Below are 16,063 nucleotides of genomic sequence, written 5' to 3' on the forward strand. Positions count from 1 at the left end.
ATATAATTGTTTGGCATTATCAAAAGCCATGCACAACATATAATTGTGAGACATCTCATAATCATCGTTTGAAACAGAAGATTGACAAATGAGAAAATCAAACTCTAGGTGTGATTCATTTCACAACAGTGATACAGGCAAAACCCCAAACTGCTTAGAAAAAAATGAAAAACTCCATACAAATAGTTATTACAGACTCGATATACTTGTATTCGTTTCATGGATGCTCTAAATTGAACTGGACCAGTCAGGGAACACATGGCCACAATTTTGAGCATCACACCGAGGACCAAGAGCTACTTCTTTATTGTTTGAGAGTCTCAACGACCGGCTTCTTCATGTTGCTGACCAGGCCGCAGAGAAGGGCGTTCGCCGGCATGTCGTACTCGTCCCGGAGAGATTTGTACGGCGAAGGCACGCGGATGTAGAGCTGCTGGCCCAAGTATTGGCGCTCCCACTCTTCAGACCTCAGGTTCCACATGCCAGCATTGTCAATTGTGAGCAGAATGGCAGCCCATGAATGTTGGTACACCTAAAGGCACAAGGATTCGCCAATCCGAGTTACAGAAAATCCAGTTCTTCTATCCTTTTAATAACCAATACTGGTCTATAGGTTTTGGGCATCAATCTAAAACATGACCAAGTTCATAATTTGGCCATAAATCCAAATGGGACCAAGTTCAAAGTATGTACCTGGATGTTGGTGCGACTCACTGCATCAACAAGGTTGTAGGTCTTTCGCTTCTCAGGGCTCCATCTTCCTGCTCCAATCCTAATGAAGCAGAAAACAGGAATCACAAACATAAATGAAGCAAGAATCAGATTTCATTCATCAAAATCAAGATCTGTAGAACACATAAACTAAACGGTATCTTAGTTGGATCTAATTTGATTGAAAATTCACCTTTAACAAAGATCCAATTGAAGCAAACATGTCCTAAGTGAAGCCAAGATGATTACTTACCCAACAGCAAAGAATGAATATCCATCCAGGTGATAGGTCTGCAGACTCCTTTCCAAGTTCTCAAACACTATCTCAATGAATGTTCGGTATTCGCCTTCGACGACGGCGGTCTGGATCGTGATCGCCTTGCGCTTAGGCGGTTCGTCAGGGATGGATTGGTTGTTGTAGACCTTGCTGCCCATGCCGTAGTAGTCGGCCAGCTTCAATGGAGTCCTGGCCTGCTTATATGAAACTCCATTAATGGCATACCTGAGCTTGCCATTGACATAGCCCATGGTGTTAGCCAGCCTGATGGTCCTAGTAATGTTGATATTTCCATAGTGGTAGGAGCCCTGTGGGTTCGGCCTAGCAGCACTAGCCGTCAAGTTCCAGCGGAAAGAACGGAATTGGTTCATGGAGTAGGCGATGCCGATGGGTGCCGGAGGGATCGGCCCAGACAACCCGGCCTTGCCGTTGGAGTAGTGTAGCACGGCCGTCCCGTTGAGCGAGTAGCGGGTGAACCTGGTCGAGGCAACGATGTAGTAGTCCTTTGGGGCCTGGTTCGCCGTGACGAGGACGGAGAAGGACTGGCCGACGTGAACGTCGATGGAGTCGTACTCGTTCTGCATGGTGTGCGAGCCCTCGATCTCGACGAGCTTCATGGTGTGACCCTGGATCCTAAAGTTGAGCGTGTTCTTGATTCCAACGTTCGAGATGCGGAGCCTGTAAGTCTTGCCGGGCTCGACTGTGAACTTGTCTGCCTGTTCACCAGTCTTGCCGTTGATCAGCACTCCGGCAGGCCGGCCGAGGGACTTTCCGTCATCAAGGATCTGTCTCAGGACCTGTACAAAGCCAAGAAGATGCGTGAACCAACAACGGCGGGGCTAGAAGTTTTCGCCATGGAGGATGGTAGAAGAATTAAGATCGTCTCCGGGATTACCTTGTGGGACTTGGTGTACCAGTCGCCAACGAGGACGGTAAAGTCATCGGCGGGGGGATCGAAAGGAACGGGGATGTACATGCGGCTGTTGATGCGGAGGCCGCCGAAGGCACCAGATGCCTTCTGGAGGCCGACGGAAGGGAAGTAGTAGTAGCTGCCAATCTGGTCCTTCACTTGGAAGTGGTAAGTGAAGTTGGTCCCAGGAAGGATGGGACAGTTTGTTCCGGGCATTCCATCTTGCCAGGAGTCCTTCCTTTGTTGAACACCATTCCTGTGCACAGGAAACAAGCACATTCATGAGAAGAAGAAGAAGAAGAAGAAGAAGAAGAAGAAGAAGAAGAGAAGGCTGCCAATGGAGAGAGAGGCTACCAAGATAACAGGAAAGGCTCATCAAGGTGGTTGAAGACATTAATAACAATGTTGTCGTTGGTGGTGGAGTTGATCCAGGGACCGGGGAATTGACCGTTGATCAGGATTCCCTGTTTATCAGAATCACAGAAGAGAATAAGTTTGTGTTAATTCTTTAGTAAGGTGTATCAGAGCAGAAAGAAGAACAGCAGTTGTATGGGAAAGTTAATGAAGCAGAACCTGCTGAGGAACTCCAAGTGGGGAGATGGTGCCATACGTGACATCCCATGTGAAGTATCTGTAAGGGTTCTCCGCAATAACACAGAGACAGAGAAATGGAAATACGGCTAACAAAGAAAGAGGCGACATTGTCTTCAACTCTACTTTTTTTCCTGTATCTGTTACACGATGAAGAAGAACCAAAGAACACGTCAATACTCCTAGGCTTTCAGTTTTATTTCCTTAAATTAGTCATGAAAGGAACAATTATGTGAAATCAACAAGGCAAATTTTAATTCGTCTTAACCATTTCAGTGGATCTATTCTTTAATATATGCAAAAGACGCGTCTGAATATGCACGAAAATTGGAGAAATGTCATTTTTCTGATAAAGCAAGCAAAAGTTGGCAGTAAAGAGTTTTTTCTAGCTTGTTGCTTAGATGCTGTGTTGATTGATCTGTTCTTTCTATTACCATGCTGCAAAATGACGCTCAAAAGATAGATAATAATAAAGAAGAAAGTTGGCATCTCCTGAAACATCAAAAACAGCTGAATTTCTTGATGATGAAAGGAAATTTCGTAGAAACAAAAAACATCATATGTAAATGTGATTCAGAAAACCTTGGGCATGTCTGTTTTTTATTGCACCATCACATTTATAATAAAAAAATCACAGATTTAAGATTAAGCACTAAACTTTCACAATCGAGATTTAAAAATCAAAGGCTATTAACTTTTGTACTTGTGGGGAACAGAATAGAATTCTTCGATTTCACGAATCACGAGAAGCTAAGAAGTTTCAAACACCACATGCAAATCAAATTTGCCAATTTCAAACGCCCATCAGCAAACCATTACCACCAAGCAGATCTGTAACGAAAATCTCAGGCACAGAGGCTGAAATTCGATGACGGTCGAAGAAGAAGAAGAACACAGAAGAGGAGGATCTAGTTTACCATGCAAAGCAGATCGGAGCTACCCCACTTTCTCTTCTTCCTTCCAATAAAGTTTATTTATATAGATTGCATGAGGTCTGACGATTGTGAACTGTTAGTCATTTGAGAAACAGGTTGTGGCAGTAACCAAACGCTACTTTTGAGCCGAACGGTTGGCTGCTGTGTTAGAAGACTCCTCCCCACATGTTCCAAACCGCTTTTTAGGACCGCCCATGAACTTCTCTTCATCGATGGTTGAAATTGTTCAGCAAAAATGGCGAGCCTTGTCCAAATACGGATATGTCTATATTTAGATCTCGTAGAAATTTCGGTGGCAGAGTCAGAAAGTTCAAGTCTTCCAATTAAAATTGCTTTCTGCTCAAATTTAAGGCAAAAATTATTATGTCTTTTTAATTATCGAGGGAAGTGATTTTTTTTTTTGGTGATATTGTACACTAGATATAATATCCATCAAATCACCACATCTTGCTAAAAGCTAGTAGCGTCTTGGAAAAATATTATATTTATCTTTTGTAGTCCTAATACCATGCTTTTATATTGTAAAATGTATTATTATCAATATTTCTTTAATAAAAAAATAGAATATCAATGGATTCATCCATGCGAAGATTTTTCATAGACCAATAATTTTTTAAAAAATCAAAATTTCTCCGAATTTAAAACAATAATTATGCCCTCTTGACAATAATAAAACAAAAAAAGGTAAATTTTATTTTGTTCCAACATTTAATGACAACTTAATAACATATAGAGTAAGAAAATACTTTCTGTATTTTCGGCAAAGGTAAAAAAAATTGACAAAAAATACCATAAGCTTGTATTTATCTATTACTAAAGCTAGTCTTCTCATATGTAAAAGAATCTCGATAAATTGGTCTTGTGAGGAGTTTTAAATTTAAAAGTGCATCAAAAAAGAAAACTACTATGCTACATCCGATGCTACCATTTAGTCACAAATAAAATATTTTTTTTTGTACAAAAAAAAAACAAAATGACATATATGTATATATATATTTATGTGTTTACATAACGATAAATTTAACTTGAGAGAGTCTATTCTTTATTTTGTCGTGGTAAACGCAAAAGTTAGAATCTAAAAGGATGTTCTCTTAGCTTTAAGAGAGGCAAAAAATTGTAAACTGAAAGGAGGCGAACGTAATTCATTGATCCAACTTATTGTAGAACAAAACTTGCAGCTTACATTTTTCAGTTCTTTGGGTTAACAGAATCTTATTTTAGGCCTTTAAATATAGAAATGTAGGAACGGATTAAGCACCTACTACCATGAAAACTAAGAGGTGCATTGGATATTATGTTCTTTCACCTGCGATGGTAAAAAGACTCAATTACCTTGACACAAATTGCAAATGTCAAGTGATTGAGCGAATGTTATTAGGTGATATTCAATACTTCAACCTTGAAACATAAAACTAATTTCAAATTACAAGAAAAAGGTAGGCTTCAAAGTAGAAATTTTCTTAAACAATTCACAACAAACTTGGTTTTACATCTTAGTAAAGTTTTCATTTATGGGTTTACCTTTTACTCATGATTTAAAAAACGGCACTACACTTTTAATGCGAGCCATGCTTTCCATGAAAGCTGTCAAATAAGAGACTGAAGTAATTTTCCTTTTATTTGAAAAAATAGAAAACATTTTCTTTGCCTTCTCTTTTCACTGTTACTCTCTATTGTGAGCCCACATTCTTATTGTTTTACCAAGCATTTTTAGTTTTTGCTTTTAGGGGAACAAAATTTCCTTATTTTAAAGCTTTTACGAAAAATGTAGTGCTTTTAAAAAAAAAATCACAAAAATGATCTCTTTTCTAAAAATAAAAAAAAAAATTCCCTAACGTTTACGTCACCATTCTTTGCCACTCCAAGGCTGCACTCGTTAAGTGGCGTCAAGGTGCCTCTCGTGTATCTCCTCGACAACGTTTTTTTTCTTCTACCCTTTTTTATTGAATGGTGAGTTGGAAGTATTCAAATGAACTAAACATGGAAAAACAAAATTCATTGGTATTCATCTTCCTGTTTAACTTTCTTCACATGGACGGACGAAACGTGAACGGACGGCTAACACTTAGCATAGAGTGAAAATTTTCTACCAAGTGTTTAACAATTTCACTTTTGACTAATGGATTCACTTTAAATATTCAAGGTTAAACTAATGAAAATGTGATTTAGAATACCGGGGCAAAAACGAGGTCGTATTTTGAATAATATTTAAAATTTGTACTTTTTCTTTGTTGTTGCCAAAACTTCAACTGTATTTTCAAATACTTCCCATGAAAACAAGAAAAAAGAAATAAAAGAAAAGAATCTCAATATATGACCATTTGGCTGCTCTTGTGGACAGAGAGTTTGCACCAAGATATGGGCCTTAAATTGTCTTGTGCACAGCATTCCCCTAGAATGGCTGCCTTACGACATGAACAAAATGTGTAAAGGTCCGCCGGCTGGGTTTCCTCTGTCCCCATGATTTTTTCTAATTTGATGACCAGGAAACTTTCAGAAGGAACAAGATTTACCATGTTCTTTGGCCGGCTACATTTGATTTATAGAACCTGTATATAGTAGAGCAGGCCTTTGATAGTCATGGTTCAAATAAGAATGAGGGCCACCCCTTGCGCAAGTCAGAGCCGCGTGCAACCTGGGGCGGATTTATACTCTGCTCCCAAGAAGGTGCAGGCCTCGGTTTTCTTTCTGACTCGTTCAAAATGAAAAAGTCACTTCTTTGGTCTTCTAACCATGACAGGCTCTCACCGCTAGAAACAAAAAATCCTCTGCATTTACCAATAATTTATTTTTTATTTTCAAATCGTTCTATATGTTGAAAATGTTGGCTTACAGCAGTCCCATACTCCGATTTGGTATGCACAGAATATCGCAGCACCTAATACAGCATCACATTGGCGCAAAGTTATGCTAGTTTCTTTGACGTACAGTGAACGCAAAGTTATGCCAGGTTTCTTGAGGTTCAATGTTCATGTCTAGACACCGAAGGAGATTACTTGCTGAGGCAATAAGTAAACAATAAAACAATCATATAAAGATGCAAAAGAATTGCTATCTTACATAAGCTAAAAATGGAACCGTTTTCAGCTACTATCCAGTAAAAATATACATCTAAAACTGGTTTACCCCATTATAAGAAATGGAATCAAATCATGATGGCAGAGAAGAAAGCACGCATGCACCTGCTGTACGTCAGCACATGGTGCATATCTGTCTTCATTGCAGAATGAAGGTCTTCTTCAATTGCCGCCAGTCTGAAAAACCCCAACCTTTCTCCTCAATGGCAGTCCTATCAACTACATAGCTGAGAGCAAAGAGATGTTATCTGAGTTTGTGTCGCATTTGCCAAAGAATAAGAATTCATTCTCCCATTGTTCAAGCACGTCAAGCTCAACTGACTATCTGACTGTAAGGACTGCAAAAAATTTAATGCTCTGTTCAATACCATGTCACTAGGTCACATAATGAAATAAGATAGCATGTCCAAGGGTTACACCAACTTACCGAGCAAGTAATGTTTTGAGCTTTGCAGCTCCATCTGGAAGTAGGCACGCAGCTTAAGTATTGGCACCAGGAACAGTGATCATTTCCATTCACACCACGAAAAAGCATAGCCAAACCGACAGAATACCTGTTAAATGTAAATAGATATTAGTCCCCTCTTGAGAAGAAAATTGAATAATGTTGAACGAGAATACTAGCAGGAAAAATCCACTAGGAGTTGGCACAAACCAAAAATTGGATGCCACATCATGGAAGCAGCATATATGCAGAAACGTGGGGCCAACTAACCATTTAGTCAACAAATGAGCAAAATGTAAAAAAACTTGGCAGGAGCAAACAACCATGTCAGTGCCAAAGCCCACCATGTAAGAGTTACATGGACTTTTCACTCATCAAGGATGCCACATACCCGTAGATGGGTAAATACAAGTAGTATTGAATCAGATGCTTCGCTACTCCAAAGCCAGCACTATGGCCTTTTAAGACACTTCTTTAGCTGAGATTTCAATTCATCAGATTAAATTTCATATGATGATTGAATTTCCAATTTGTATAGAACCATACAAAAAGCAAAGTAATCAGATTATGTGATAAAATACAAGGAAAATACTGCAACCTAAGTTCAGTGAAAGCATTGCAAAGACACATAGAATAAAAAAGAAGCGTGTTCAGATTGTTAACCTTTCTATGGAGGAAAACTGATCTAATATCGAGTAAAATGAAAATAGAAAGGACTTTTCACAACATGAGAAGCAATTGTGTTGCTTACCCGATAATTAAGAGGAGAGACGAAACTATCAATAGTATGTATTGATAGGCCTTGTGTTTTGACTTGACGGATGGCCTATTATATCCACGAGGTACATGTCTTCGGCTTACCCATCCATATTGAGGCTTAACCAGAAACACAAATCCAAGAAGAAATCCGGAAATAAAACCTCCAATATGAGCAAAGTTGTCAACATGAGGAAGGATACCCACTGCTAGATTGATTGCAATGATAAACACGAGAGTCAACAAAGCTGCAAACTGAAATGCAAACAGTCAAAAGGGGGTCAGATAGCTACCCTAACGTGTAACATGTGCATTGGCAAACACACACATGAATTCAGGGAGTAAAGGATACCTTATTTGCATAGATTGTCCAATTTGTGATAAGCTCAGAAAGCATAGCTCCTAGTAGACCAAAAAGTGCCCCTGAGGCACCTACGGAAATGCTTGATTGGATGAAGAGGGCAGACAAAAGGCTCCCACCAAATCCAGCAAAAATATATAAAATGCCAATTTTCACTGTGAAAGATAAAAAGCTTCAGACAAAACCACTGACAAAAGAGTAGAGACACAAAATGAAACATGCAGTCCCATTTAACTATTTTGAACTTCAAAACAGCATGTTTTTTTTTTCCCGAATATGAAAGTACATCCTTGAACATTTAACAGCCAATGCATGATACAAATTTTCCCACTAATGTAACCGCACAAAAAGGACATATCACAAACAACAGTAACATATTATACCAAAAAATTAATCACATCTTTAAACCAAAATCATGAGATACAAAGGCCATATCCTAAAATCAGAACAAAGATATGATAAATTCCTCATTCATCAAGTAAATCTCTTCTCCCCTGTAAGTTACATGTGTAACATTCAAGAGGGAAAACTCAGACTTACTCAATCTTGAAAACGAAGCAACTCTAAACTCTGGAGTCCATTTTTCTTTCTCCATAAAATTAGTTCTACAAAAATTACATGGAAGGCAACAGCATAAAGCCATAAACCCCAAATTGCCATCACAATCTAAAATCTCAAGTGGATTAAGAAAGCCCAAAGGTTTTACTTTGAATGCACAAAAAATGATTTCAGCTATGTCACATGTGCGGCAAGCGTGTGTATGCTCACACACACACATAAATATAATACAAAATCTATATAAATAAAATACAAAATCGTCCCCAAACAAGACAAAGTTATCAATTAACAAATAACAAAATTACCGACCAAAAGTTACATCCTAAATGGCAAACTGTAGCATTCTGTCAATATACAGATAAGAAAACTTGTTTACCGATTAACAAAACTTATAAACAACACAGCATATAAAGTTATAAACAGCAAACATATCCAGTATTAAACTGCAGAAGTATGTAGTTAAATACTAAAAACAGTTTAATAAATGCAGTAAAACAGTAAAAAGATGAAAATGTTCTAAAAAAACATCATCTTAAAAAAGAAACTGAAACAAGGAAAAAATATGTACCAAATGTAGTCTGACGGTACCCGACTCGTTGGTTGATGCAAGCTAGGTGTGCATAAAAAAATGGACCTAGTACGGGTGACTAGGATTTCAGGATGCTTTTGTCTAGCTATTCATTAAAAGAATATCATACTTCATTATCTCCAGATGAACCAGACCTATTAGTAGAAACAATATTAATTTCTAGCTTTTCCGTTTCCCAGAAATCATGCCATTGCCATAGGTAGTCCTAACTTTACATAATACTAGATTATTACATTCAGTTCTTACTGACAAATTTACATGTAGGTTACACATACACAACAGGTAATGTAAAAACAAATGATAATAAAATGCAACTGCACCAAAATATCAGATCAATTTCCCTAAAGCTGATAATACATAATAAAGATATAAGACATACCAAAACCAAATTCTTGCTCAAGTCGTATTCCAATGAAGAGAAGACTTAGCATATTTGCAAGTATATGGAAAACTCCAGCATGCAACCAAATACAGGTTATGAGACGCCACCCCTGATGTCCCTGCACCACCTTGCTGACCACAAGAGCTCCCATTTTATCGAGACTGCATGAGAGGCTAACGTTTAGACAGGTAACATCATATTTGCCAAATATAAATGCACATATGTTAAAGCACGAACTGTCAAAGGCAAAGGTCTGCCAGTATTAAGAACTAATATCTCAATTTCCTAAACTTTAAAACAATGAATGTGATATATTTTGTTGAGACTGCAGAAGCAGACCAAGCTAAATTTCAGTGTAATATAAACATCCATATTTTAAAGTAAAAAACAATCAAAAGACGGACATCAATTAATTCTAAGATTATCATCTCAGCATGCTAACAACTTAAAATGATTGATATGAAAAATATTATTCTCCAATTTATGTACCAATATTAAAATGAGCAGCGAAAAGACCATCAAATTACTCAAAGAACTAGTAGAAATTCAACTCCTTGCGTACTCTATGAGAAAAGCATATATAAATCACAGAGGGCAAGAGACTCAGCTAAACAAAGCAAACAGCCTAACGGATCTAGACAATTCATCCAATTCCAGGTGCGCCTTTTTCTCATTCATTACAATAACAATGAAGTACTAGGTGGTAGACAGGCAAGCTAGCCAACTGAGTGATTCGCCTTTGTCCAGGTTTTTCACATATAGTTTTTTAAATAAACACTGCCAATCTTTAAAACAAAATGATGGACTGAACAAAGAAACTTTACCAAGACAAAATCCAATAAAAAACCAACATTAAGGCCCCATGTACATGATATTTGATACTGCATATGGTGACAAACTGACAATCAAATTGTAAATGTAAATGCTTTCTTGAGAGTGTAGAAAAAATTTATCTGTGATTCTACGTGATAAAATTTAACTTATCACATTTTGATATTTGTTCTCCTAAATTTTCTGTAAATGTCACTGTTAAAATATTTTCCACAATTCGCTTTTTGATATGTTCATCAAGAGAATGCAAGAAAAATCAAAATGCTGAAACGTCGTGACAAATAAACCACAGGCATTTGCTGCTTTAAACTTTCACACCATAGTAACGAGATAGCAACTATAAACATTAGTTGATCAATAGTAAGTAGCCAAAAGATCTATCGACCACACAAGGCCCAACAGGCAACTTACCACAACAACTGGCTCAACTAGAAAATAGAGCTGAAATGATCCTAAGCTAAATAATTTGGTCAACAGCCTAATATGCCCTGGACACTAGTGCAAGTTTGTGTGTGTGAAGTATACAATTGAACCTGCCATAATATCTTAAAAGTGATTTGATAGAAAATGTACATTAAGTCAATCACTTGGCGGATTTCAAATATATTATTTTAAACATCGAAAAATTCATTCCTCAGAGAACACTTTTGGCAGTAGAAATATCATTATTTTTCATTAAATAACTTGAAGTAAAAAGATATGTTATACTAAATCAGTAGACATAAACATGTTTGCATGTGAATCTTTTGTTTAAAATTTTTCTTCACATGAATTTAGGTGGTCTGGTTTGTCCCTGTGTGTGCACATGCTTATGCAGAACGGGATGTGCTAATTGCAGAGTAGTATCAATTCTAAGCCTTTTATGATAGCAGATAAACCAACCTTGGGGTGGGAGACCTGCTGCTGGTTTACCCTGTTGATAACTATGCATGACTCGCCAACATTAACTAAATGCATGCGTGTTTGACTGTTTGCACGCACATGCGAGAAAGCACAAGAACACCCCGTGAAAATTTCAAATAGGAAAACTAGGAAATTAAAATACTGCGATTTGCAAAATCACAAAATCCACAAGCATTCGCAAGACAAGCAAAGGGGGCACAAATTCATCAAGACAACAATGTTAACAAGAGATAAAATGGAAAAAGAAGTCAGCAAAATGAAGAACACAATGCAGAGGACAGGAGAGGTATGTACGTCATGGAAGAAGGTCCAAGTAATGGGTTCTCCTTCATTGGCTGAAACGCGAATCTGCCCAAGAACCCAACAACACAGTTCCCGGTCTTCTTCGGGCAGTTATTAACGTACATGGTGATCACAAAGACGGCGACATTGGCAAGCACGAACACGGGAATGAGCCAAGGGAACCAACTCCGGGGAGGCTGAGGATCAATAACGGCATACACTCCCGTGTTGCCCTCGACCGGATGAACCACGTTCCCGCCTCGATGCGGGGTCGCCTTTCCCTCGATATCGAACGGTCCTTCGTTCCCCATTCACACGACACAAGACCCTCGAATCCCCTCCCCCAAAAAGGAAAAATCAAATGGACAACCAGTCCGATTGACAAAGAACTAAGATTGCGATCACGAACTGCACAGACTCGCGAACTCCAACGAGGAAATAATTCTGACGAAGGGAACCATAAACAGAGAGAAAACACCAGCACGAAGGAAAAGAGTCGAACGACAGAAAAGTATCAGCGAAGAAAAACGCAAAAGGAACGCATAAAATTCCACTGGAGCAAATGAACCAGGGCAGCGAAATCGATCACAACAAATTGTGATATATTACGAAAGAATCAACACGAAAAAGAAGAAGAATCCCCTGGGAAAAGAATCAAGACCCGGACATTTCAATCGATTACCAGAAAATAGAAACCAGACCGATGAATCAAGTCCAAGAGCAAAAAAGAACAATAATAATAAGGTTTCAAACCAAAATCTGAGCGCGAGACAAAGGGAAAGAGGGAGAGATTTCGAATGAAATAGGAGAAGGCAAATGTAGAAGTTCCAGAGAAGGAAATGGTCGGGAAAGGGAAGAATCAGGAGTAGGTGGGGAGGGAGGTCGAAGAAGGAGCTGGAGGAAGGGAAGCGTGAAAGCGAAGCGTCTGGGATTCGAAGCAGAGTTCGTCCACCAAACTTTCTCTCTCTCTCTCCCCCTCTCTCTTGGCTTCCCCTCTTTGTACTTCTCGCTTCGGAGAGGACGAACCAGGTGGGGCATTTCCGCGTTATTTTACCTTCGGGTTATTTTATCGGGGATACGGCGCGGGTGAAAAAGGGGGAGTTTTTTAATCTCTTTTTAACAATTTTTTACCGCGGGTCGGTGAAGGTAAATCTTCCGCGTGGTAGTTAAGATGGGCAGTGACGTGGCGTAACGGATCAACCAGCCCCGCCCTTTTTCCAATTTTAAAAATCATTGAATTTGCAGCTTTGATCCCAATGGATTCCCTTAATCACAAGTGAGTCCCACATCTTTTTTGAACTTTTACTATTTGGACGTCAAACTTTTGTTGTCTTAGGGGTCAGTTGTTCATGACTTTATGCTTTAAACCAGCATGACAGTTATTTAAAATATTTTATTATAGAAAAAAACCATATATTGATTTTTTTTTAATACTGTTGAGTACAAAAACACTTCCAATCTGTGTATCTTCTACTTTAACACAAGCGATGGAATCCAAACAAGATTAAAAAAAGTTAAAGTAAATTTTAAAAGAGTTTTCTACTTTTTGGGTAGGTGTGGAACGCAAGTACTAAAATACGAAAGTTGTAAGTGGAAATATAAAAAATTTATCGGGCTAAGTGCAAGTTGGCCTTTTTCCTGGTCGCAGTCAGTAGTTAGAAGTGGTTGATCAGACGACCAAAGTAGATCCCATCTGAACCGTCCTATTCAGCGATGGACGGCCAGCAATGTTCATTCGTTCCAGTGTGTAACCGCGTCGCGAAACTTAGAACGTGGATCGAGTTGTTGAGATTTAGAAAGCTTCAAAGTTTGTGCATCATGGCTTATACCACATTATTTTATTAAATATTACTTTTTAATAATTTAAAAACCCCAAAAGCAGATACATATTTCTAATTAAATTATATGGTGGTAGTGCCGGAGAAGTGGAACTACCCTATTTTTATTTCTTATAGTTTATGACCATTCATTTGGAACGTCATGCATGTCACGTTTACCATCCAAACTAATGCATGTCACGTTTACCATCCAAATTAATAGTATATATGAGAATAAAAAAAAAACTTGATCGTCACCATTTACTTTTAATTTAAAAAATAATAAATAATTTTTTTCCAATTTTTTTTATTAAAATTAAAGTATAATGAAATATTAATTTAGAGTTGGGCAGGAACCGAGCTCTCTCAAATAAACGGCAAAAATAATCTCGGATCATTACAGACGCGAGGTATGCCGCCTTATTGGACCTGAATAAAAAAGGTATTATATTTGCTGCAGGATACGATTCCTTGAATGACGTCCGTTTTCGTAAGAAAGCGTGGGTCGGAAATAATTGCAATAGGTCAAACCAGCAAGTTTTAAATTCTTGACATTTAGATATATAATAAGTACCAGCAAGTGATAAATTCTATACGTTCGGATATATAATAACTATCAGCAAGTAATAAATTGTACACTTTTGGATTACAATAGCTACATTGGTTGGCGTGTCATTGTCGTGTGCCTTTACTTCATTTGGAAAAAGTCATATATATATATATATCAACCAGCTATATCTATGAATGGATTGTTATTCTTTTATTTTATGTTGTTAAAAACCATCGTAAAAGATAAATTTGTGGTGGCGAATTGTTTGGTCATGATTTTTAACAACAAAATACACTTTTTTGCATCGGCTTTTAATGATAAAAAATAAAAAAAATAATCATATGGCTATAGAGGTGATCAACTTATCTTAAGTTTTATATATATATATATATAATTTGAAATCCTCCAACATTGAGTTTTATTTAATCAAAGTTGGCAGATGCAATGCACTGAGTAAATGTAATTAAGCACACCACTTGATGAAGGATGAGGGTGGCGTCTAGGGATATCAATATATCTGATCCATTTGATCCAAAAAAATTGGATATAGAAAAAAATTTAATATCCAATTAAGAAGTCAGATTGGATTTGGATTTAGTAAATGGCATCTGATGGGATTCGGATTCAGGTTTGGATATACATAAATATCTGATCAGATTCGGATCAGATTCATTTTTTGACAAATATCTTGTATGTAATGCTATTAAATTTTAAAATGGGCAAAATCCAGTTCAAAATTTGGATTCAGATTCGGATATAAATATAAAATTTGGATTTAGATTGGATTCGGATTGTAAAATCGAATTTTGAATTCAGATGTGACTTTTCTTTATTCAAATTCAAATCGCAATATGTGAATATCCAAAAAAAACGGATATGATTAAGAATATATCACATTTACTCTTCATCTTTTTTGTATCAATGCCTCTGGCCATTTGAATAGAGTGGCAAATTTTTGTATATATATATATATAAACTAGTTTTGAGAATACATCAAAATTCTTGTATTTTTTATGACTTTATATTTTTTTATTTATTCTTCTTGATATTGGTCTATTCATAACCGATTTAACTCAATGGTTGAATTTGCCATTCACTGAAATGGCAATCCTGCTGATTCGGTTCAAGGACTGGTTTTTAGAACGCTGTTTATTTTTCTCTACTTGCACTTTTTTGAGCTCTTTTTTCTCACGAAACTATGTACGATGTGTACACGGAAGACCTGTTTCTTGAATTATTCAGTTGAAAGCAGTTGAATTTTTATTCTTATAGTAACTTTAATCCCCCAAAAAGAGAATGAAAGGTTCTCTAGTCAATCAAGTTAGTTTATCAAGAAATGAAGCTGTTAAAAGGCACTGAATAATCATTTTTTTAAATATGTCAAACTTCGCTTTTTCAACCTTTTTCAGCTTGAGAGCATTGCATGATTTTGAAGAGAAGTTATATTGAAAACAAGAGCATTGAGAGGTCAAGCTAAGCTCAGATCAATACTAAGATGATGAGTGGCATTATGAGTATTTCATGAATCTTTTTAAATATGAAGATATATTTATATATTATTTGAACAAATATTTCATGAATATTTATAATTATGCAGATTCATAAAACACCCACACAGTATTCTTCATGTCAGACGGTTCTTAAAGAGACATTTTTGTTCTAAAAAAAACCTTAGATTGTGCTTGAATGACACTCTTGTTTCTCGAAATTTTTGATTCTTTTTAATTAGTATTTTAAAACTTAGTTTATATGTATGGATGACAAGACAAAAAAAAAATTTGGAGAAAAACTTGGAGGAGGAAAACTCTCAAATTATTGATGTTATGACACAATCAAATAGATCGCCATAAACTTAGGAGAAGAGGCGGTTTTCTCTCCTTCCCCTCCTTCAAAAAATCCTCTAAAAAATGGTAAAAGTTGAATCAGCTGAATCAATATTGCATTTTTAAACACTCAGTTTTTTTTTTTTTTACTTTTTACCATTTTTTCAAGGATTTCTATTGAGTTTTTTTAATTGTTCTATTGCTCTGATTTTACAGCTTTTCCCAATCTATTATCTCAAAATATAATATCTAACAAGTTCGGGTT

At 36.9% G+C, this 16,063-nt stretch overlaps 2 protein-coding genes across 3 annotated transcripts; both read right to left on the minus strand.

Moving 5' to 3' along the window:
* Positions 1-40: 40 nt before the first annotated feature.
* Positions 41-3,511, minus strand: LOC116254298 (L-ascorbate oxidase homolog). Of its 2 annotated transcripts, none has more exons than XM_031629607.1 (7): positions 3,407-3,511; positions 2,472-2,629; positions 2,253-2,362; positions 1,884-2,154; positions 965-1,785; positions 694-772; positions 41-532 (listed from the first exon to the last, which is right to left on the minus strand). In XM_031629607.1, the coding sequence occupies exons 2-7, from the start codon at positions 2,598-2,600 to the stop codon at positions 305-307; spliced, it is 1,638 nt and encodes a 545-aa protein (XP_031485467.1). In that variant the 5' UTR covers positions 2,601-2,629; positions 3,407-3,511; the 3' UTR covers positions 41-304. The 2 variants fall into 2 exon arrangements, with proteins under 2 accessions (XP_031485467.1, XP_031485468.1); XM_031629608.1 differs by having other exon boundaries at positions 3,309-3,429.
* A 2,945-nt stretch (positions 3,512-6,456) lies between these two features.
* Positions 6,457-12,632, minus strand: LOC116254299 (RHOMBOID-like protein 1). Its single transcript, XM_031629609.2, has 6 exons — positions 11,621-12,632; positions 9,590-9,753; positions 8,055-8,218; positions 7,698-7,957; positions 6,929-7,055; positions 6,457-6,839 (listed from the first exon to the last, which is right to left on the minus strand). The coding sequence occupies exons 1-6, from the start codon at positions 11,917-11,919 to the stop codon at positions 6,717-6,719; spliced, it is 1,137 nt and encodes a 378-aa protein (XP_031485469.1). The 5' UTR covers positions 11,920-12,632; the 3' UTR covers positions 6,457-6,716.
* Between the last annotated feature and the right edge of the window lie 3,431 nt (positions 12,633-16,063).

The sequence above is a fragment of the Nymphaea colorata genome, chromosome 5 (assembly GCF_008831285.2).
Source record: "Nymphaea colorata isolate Beijing-Zhang1983 chromosome 5, ASM883128v2, whole genome shotgun sequence".
Classification (NCBI taxonomy): Eukaryota; Viridiplantae; Streptophyta; class Magnoliopsida; order Nymphaeales; family Nymphaeaceae; genus Nymphaea; species Nymphaea colorata.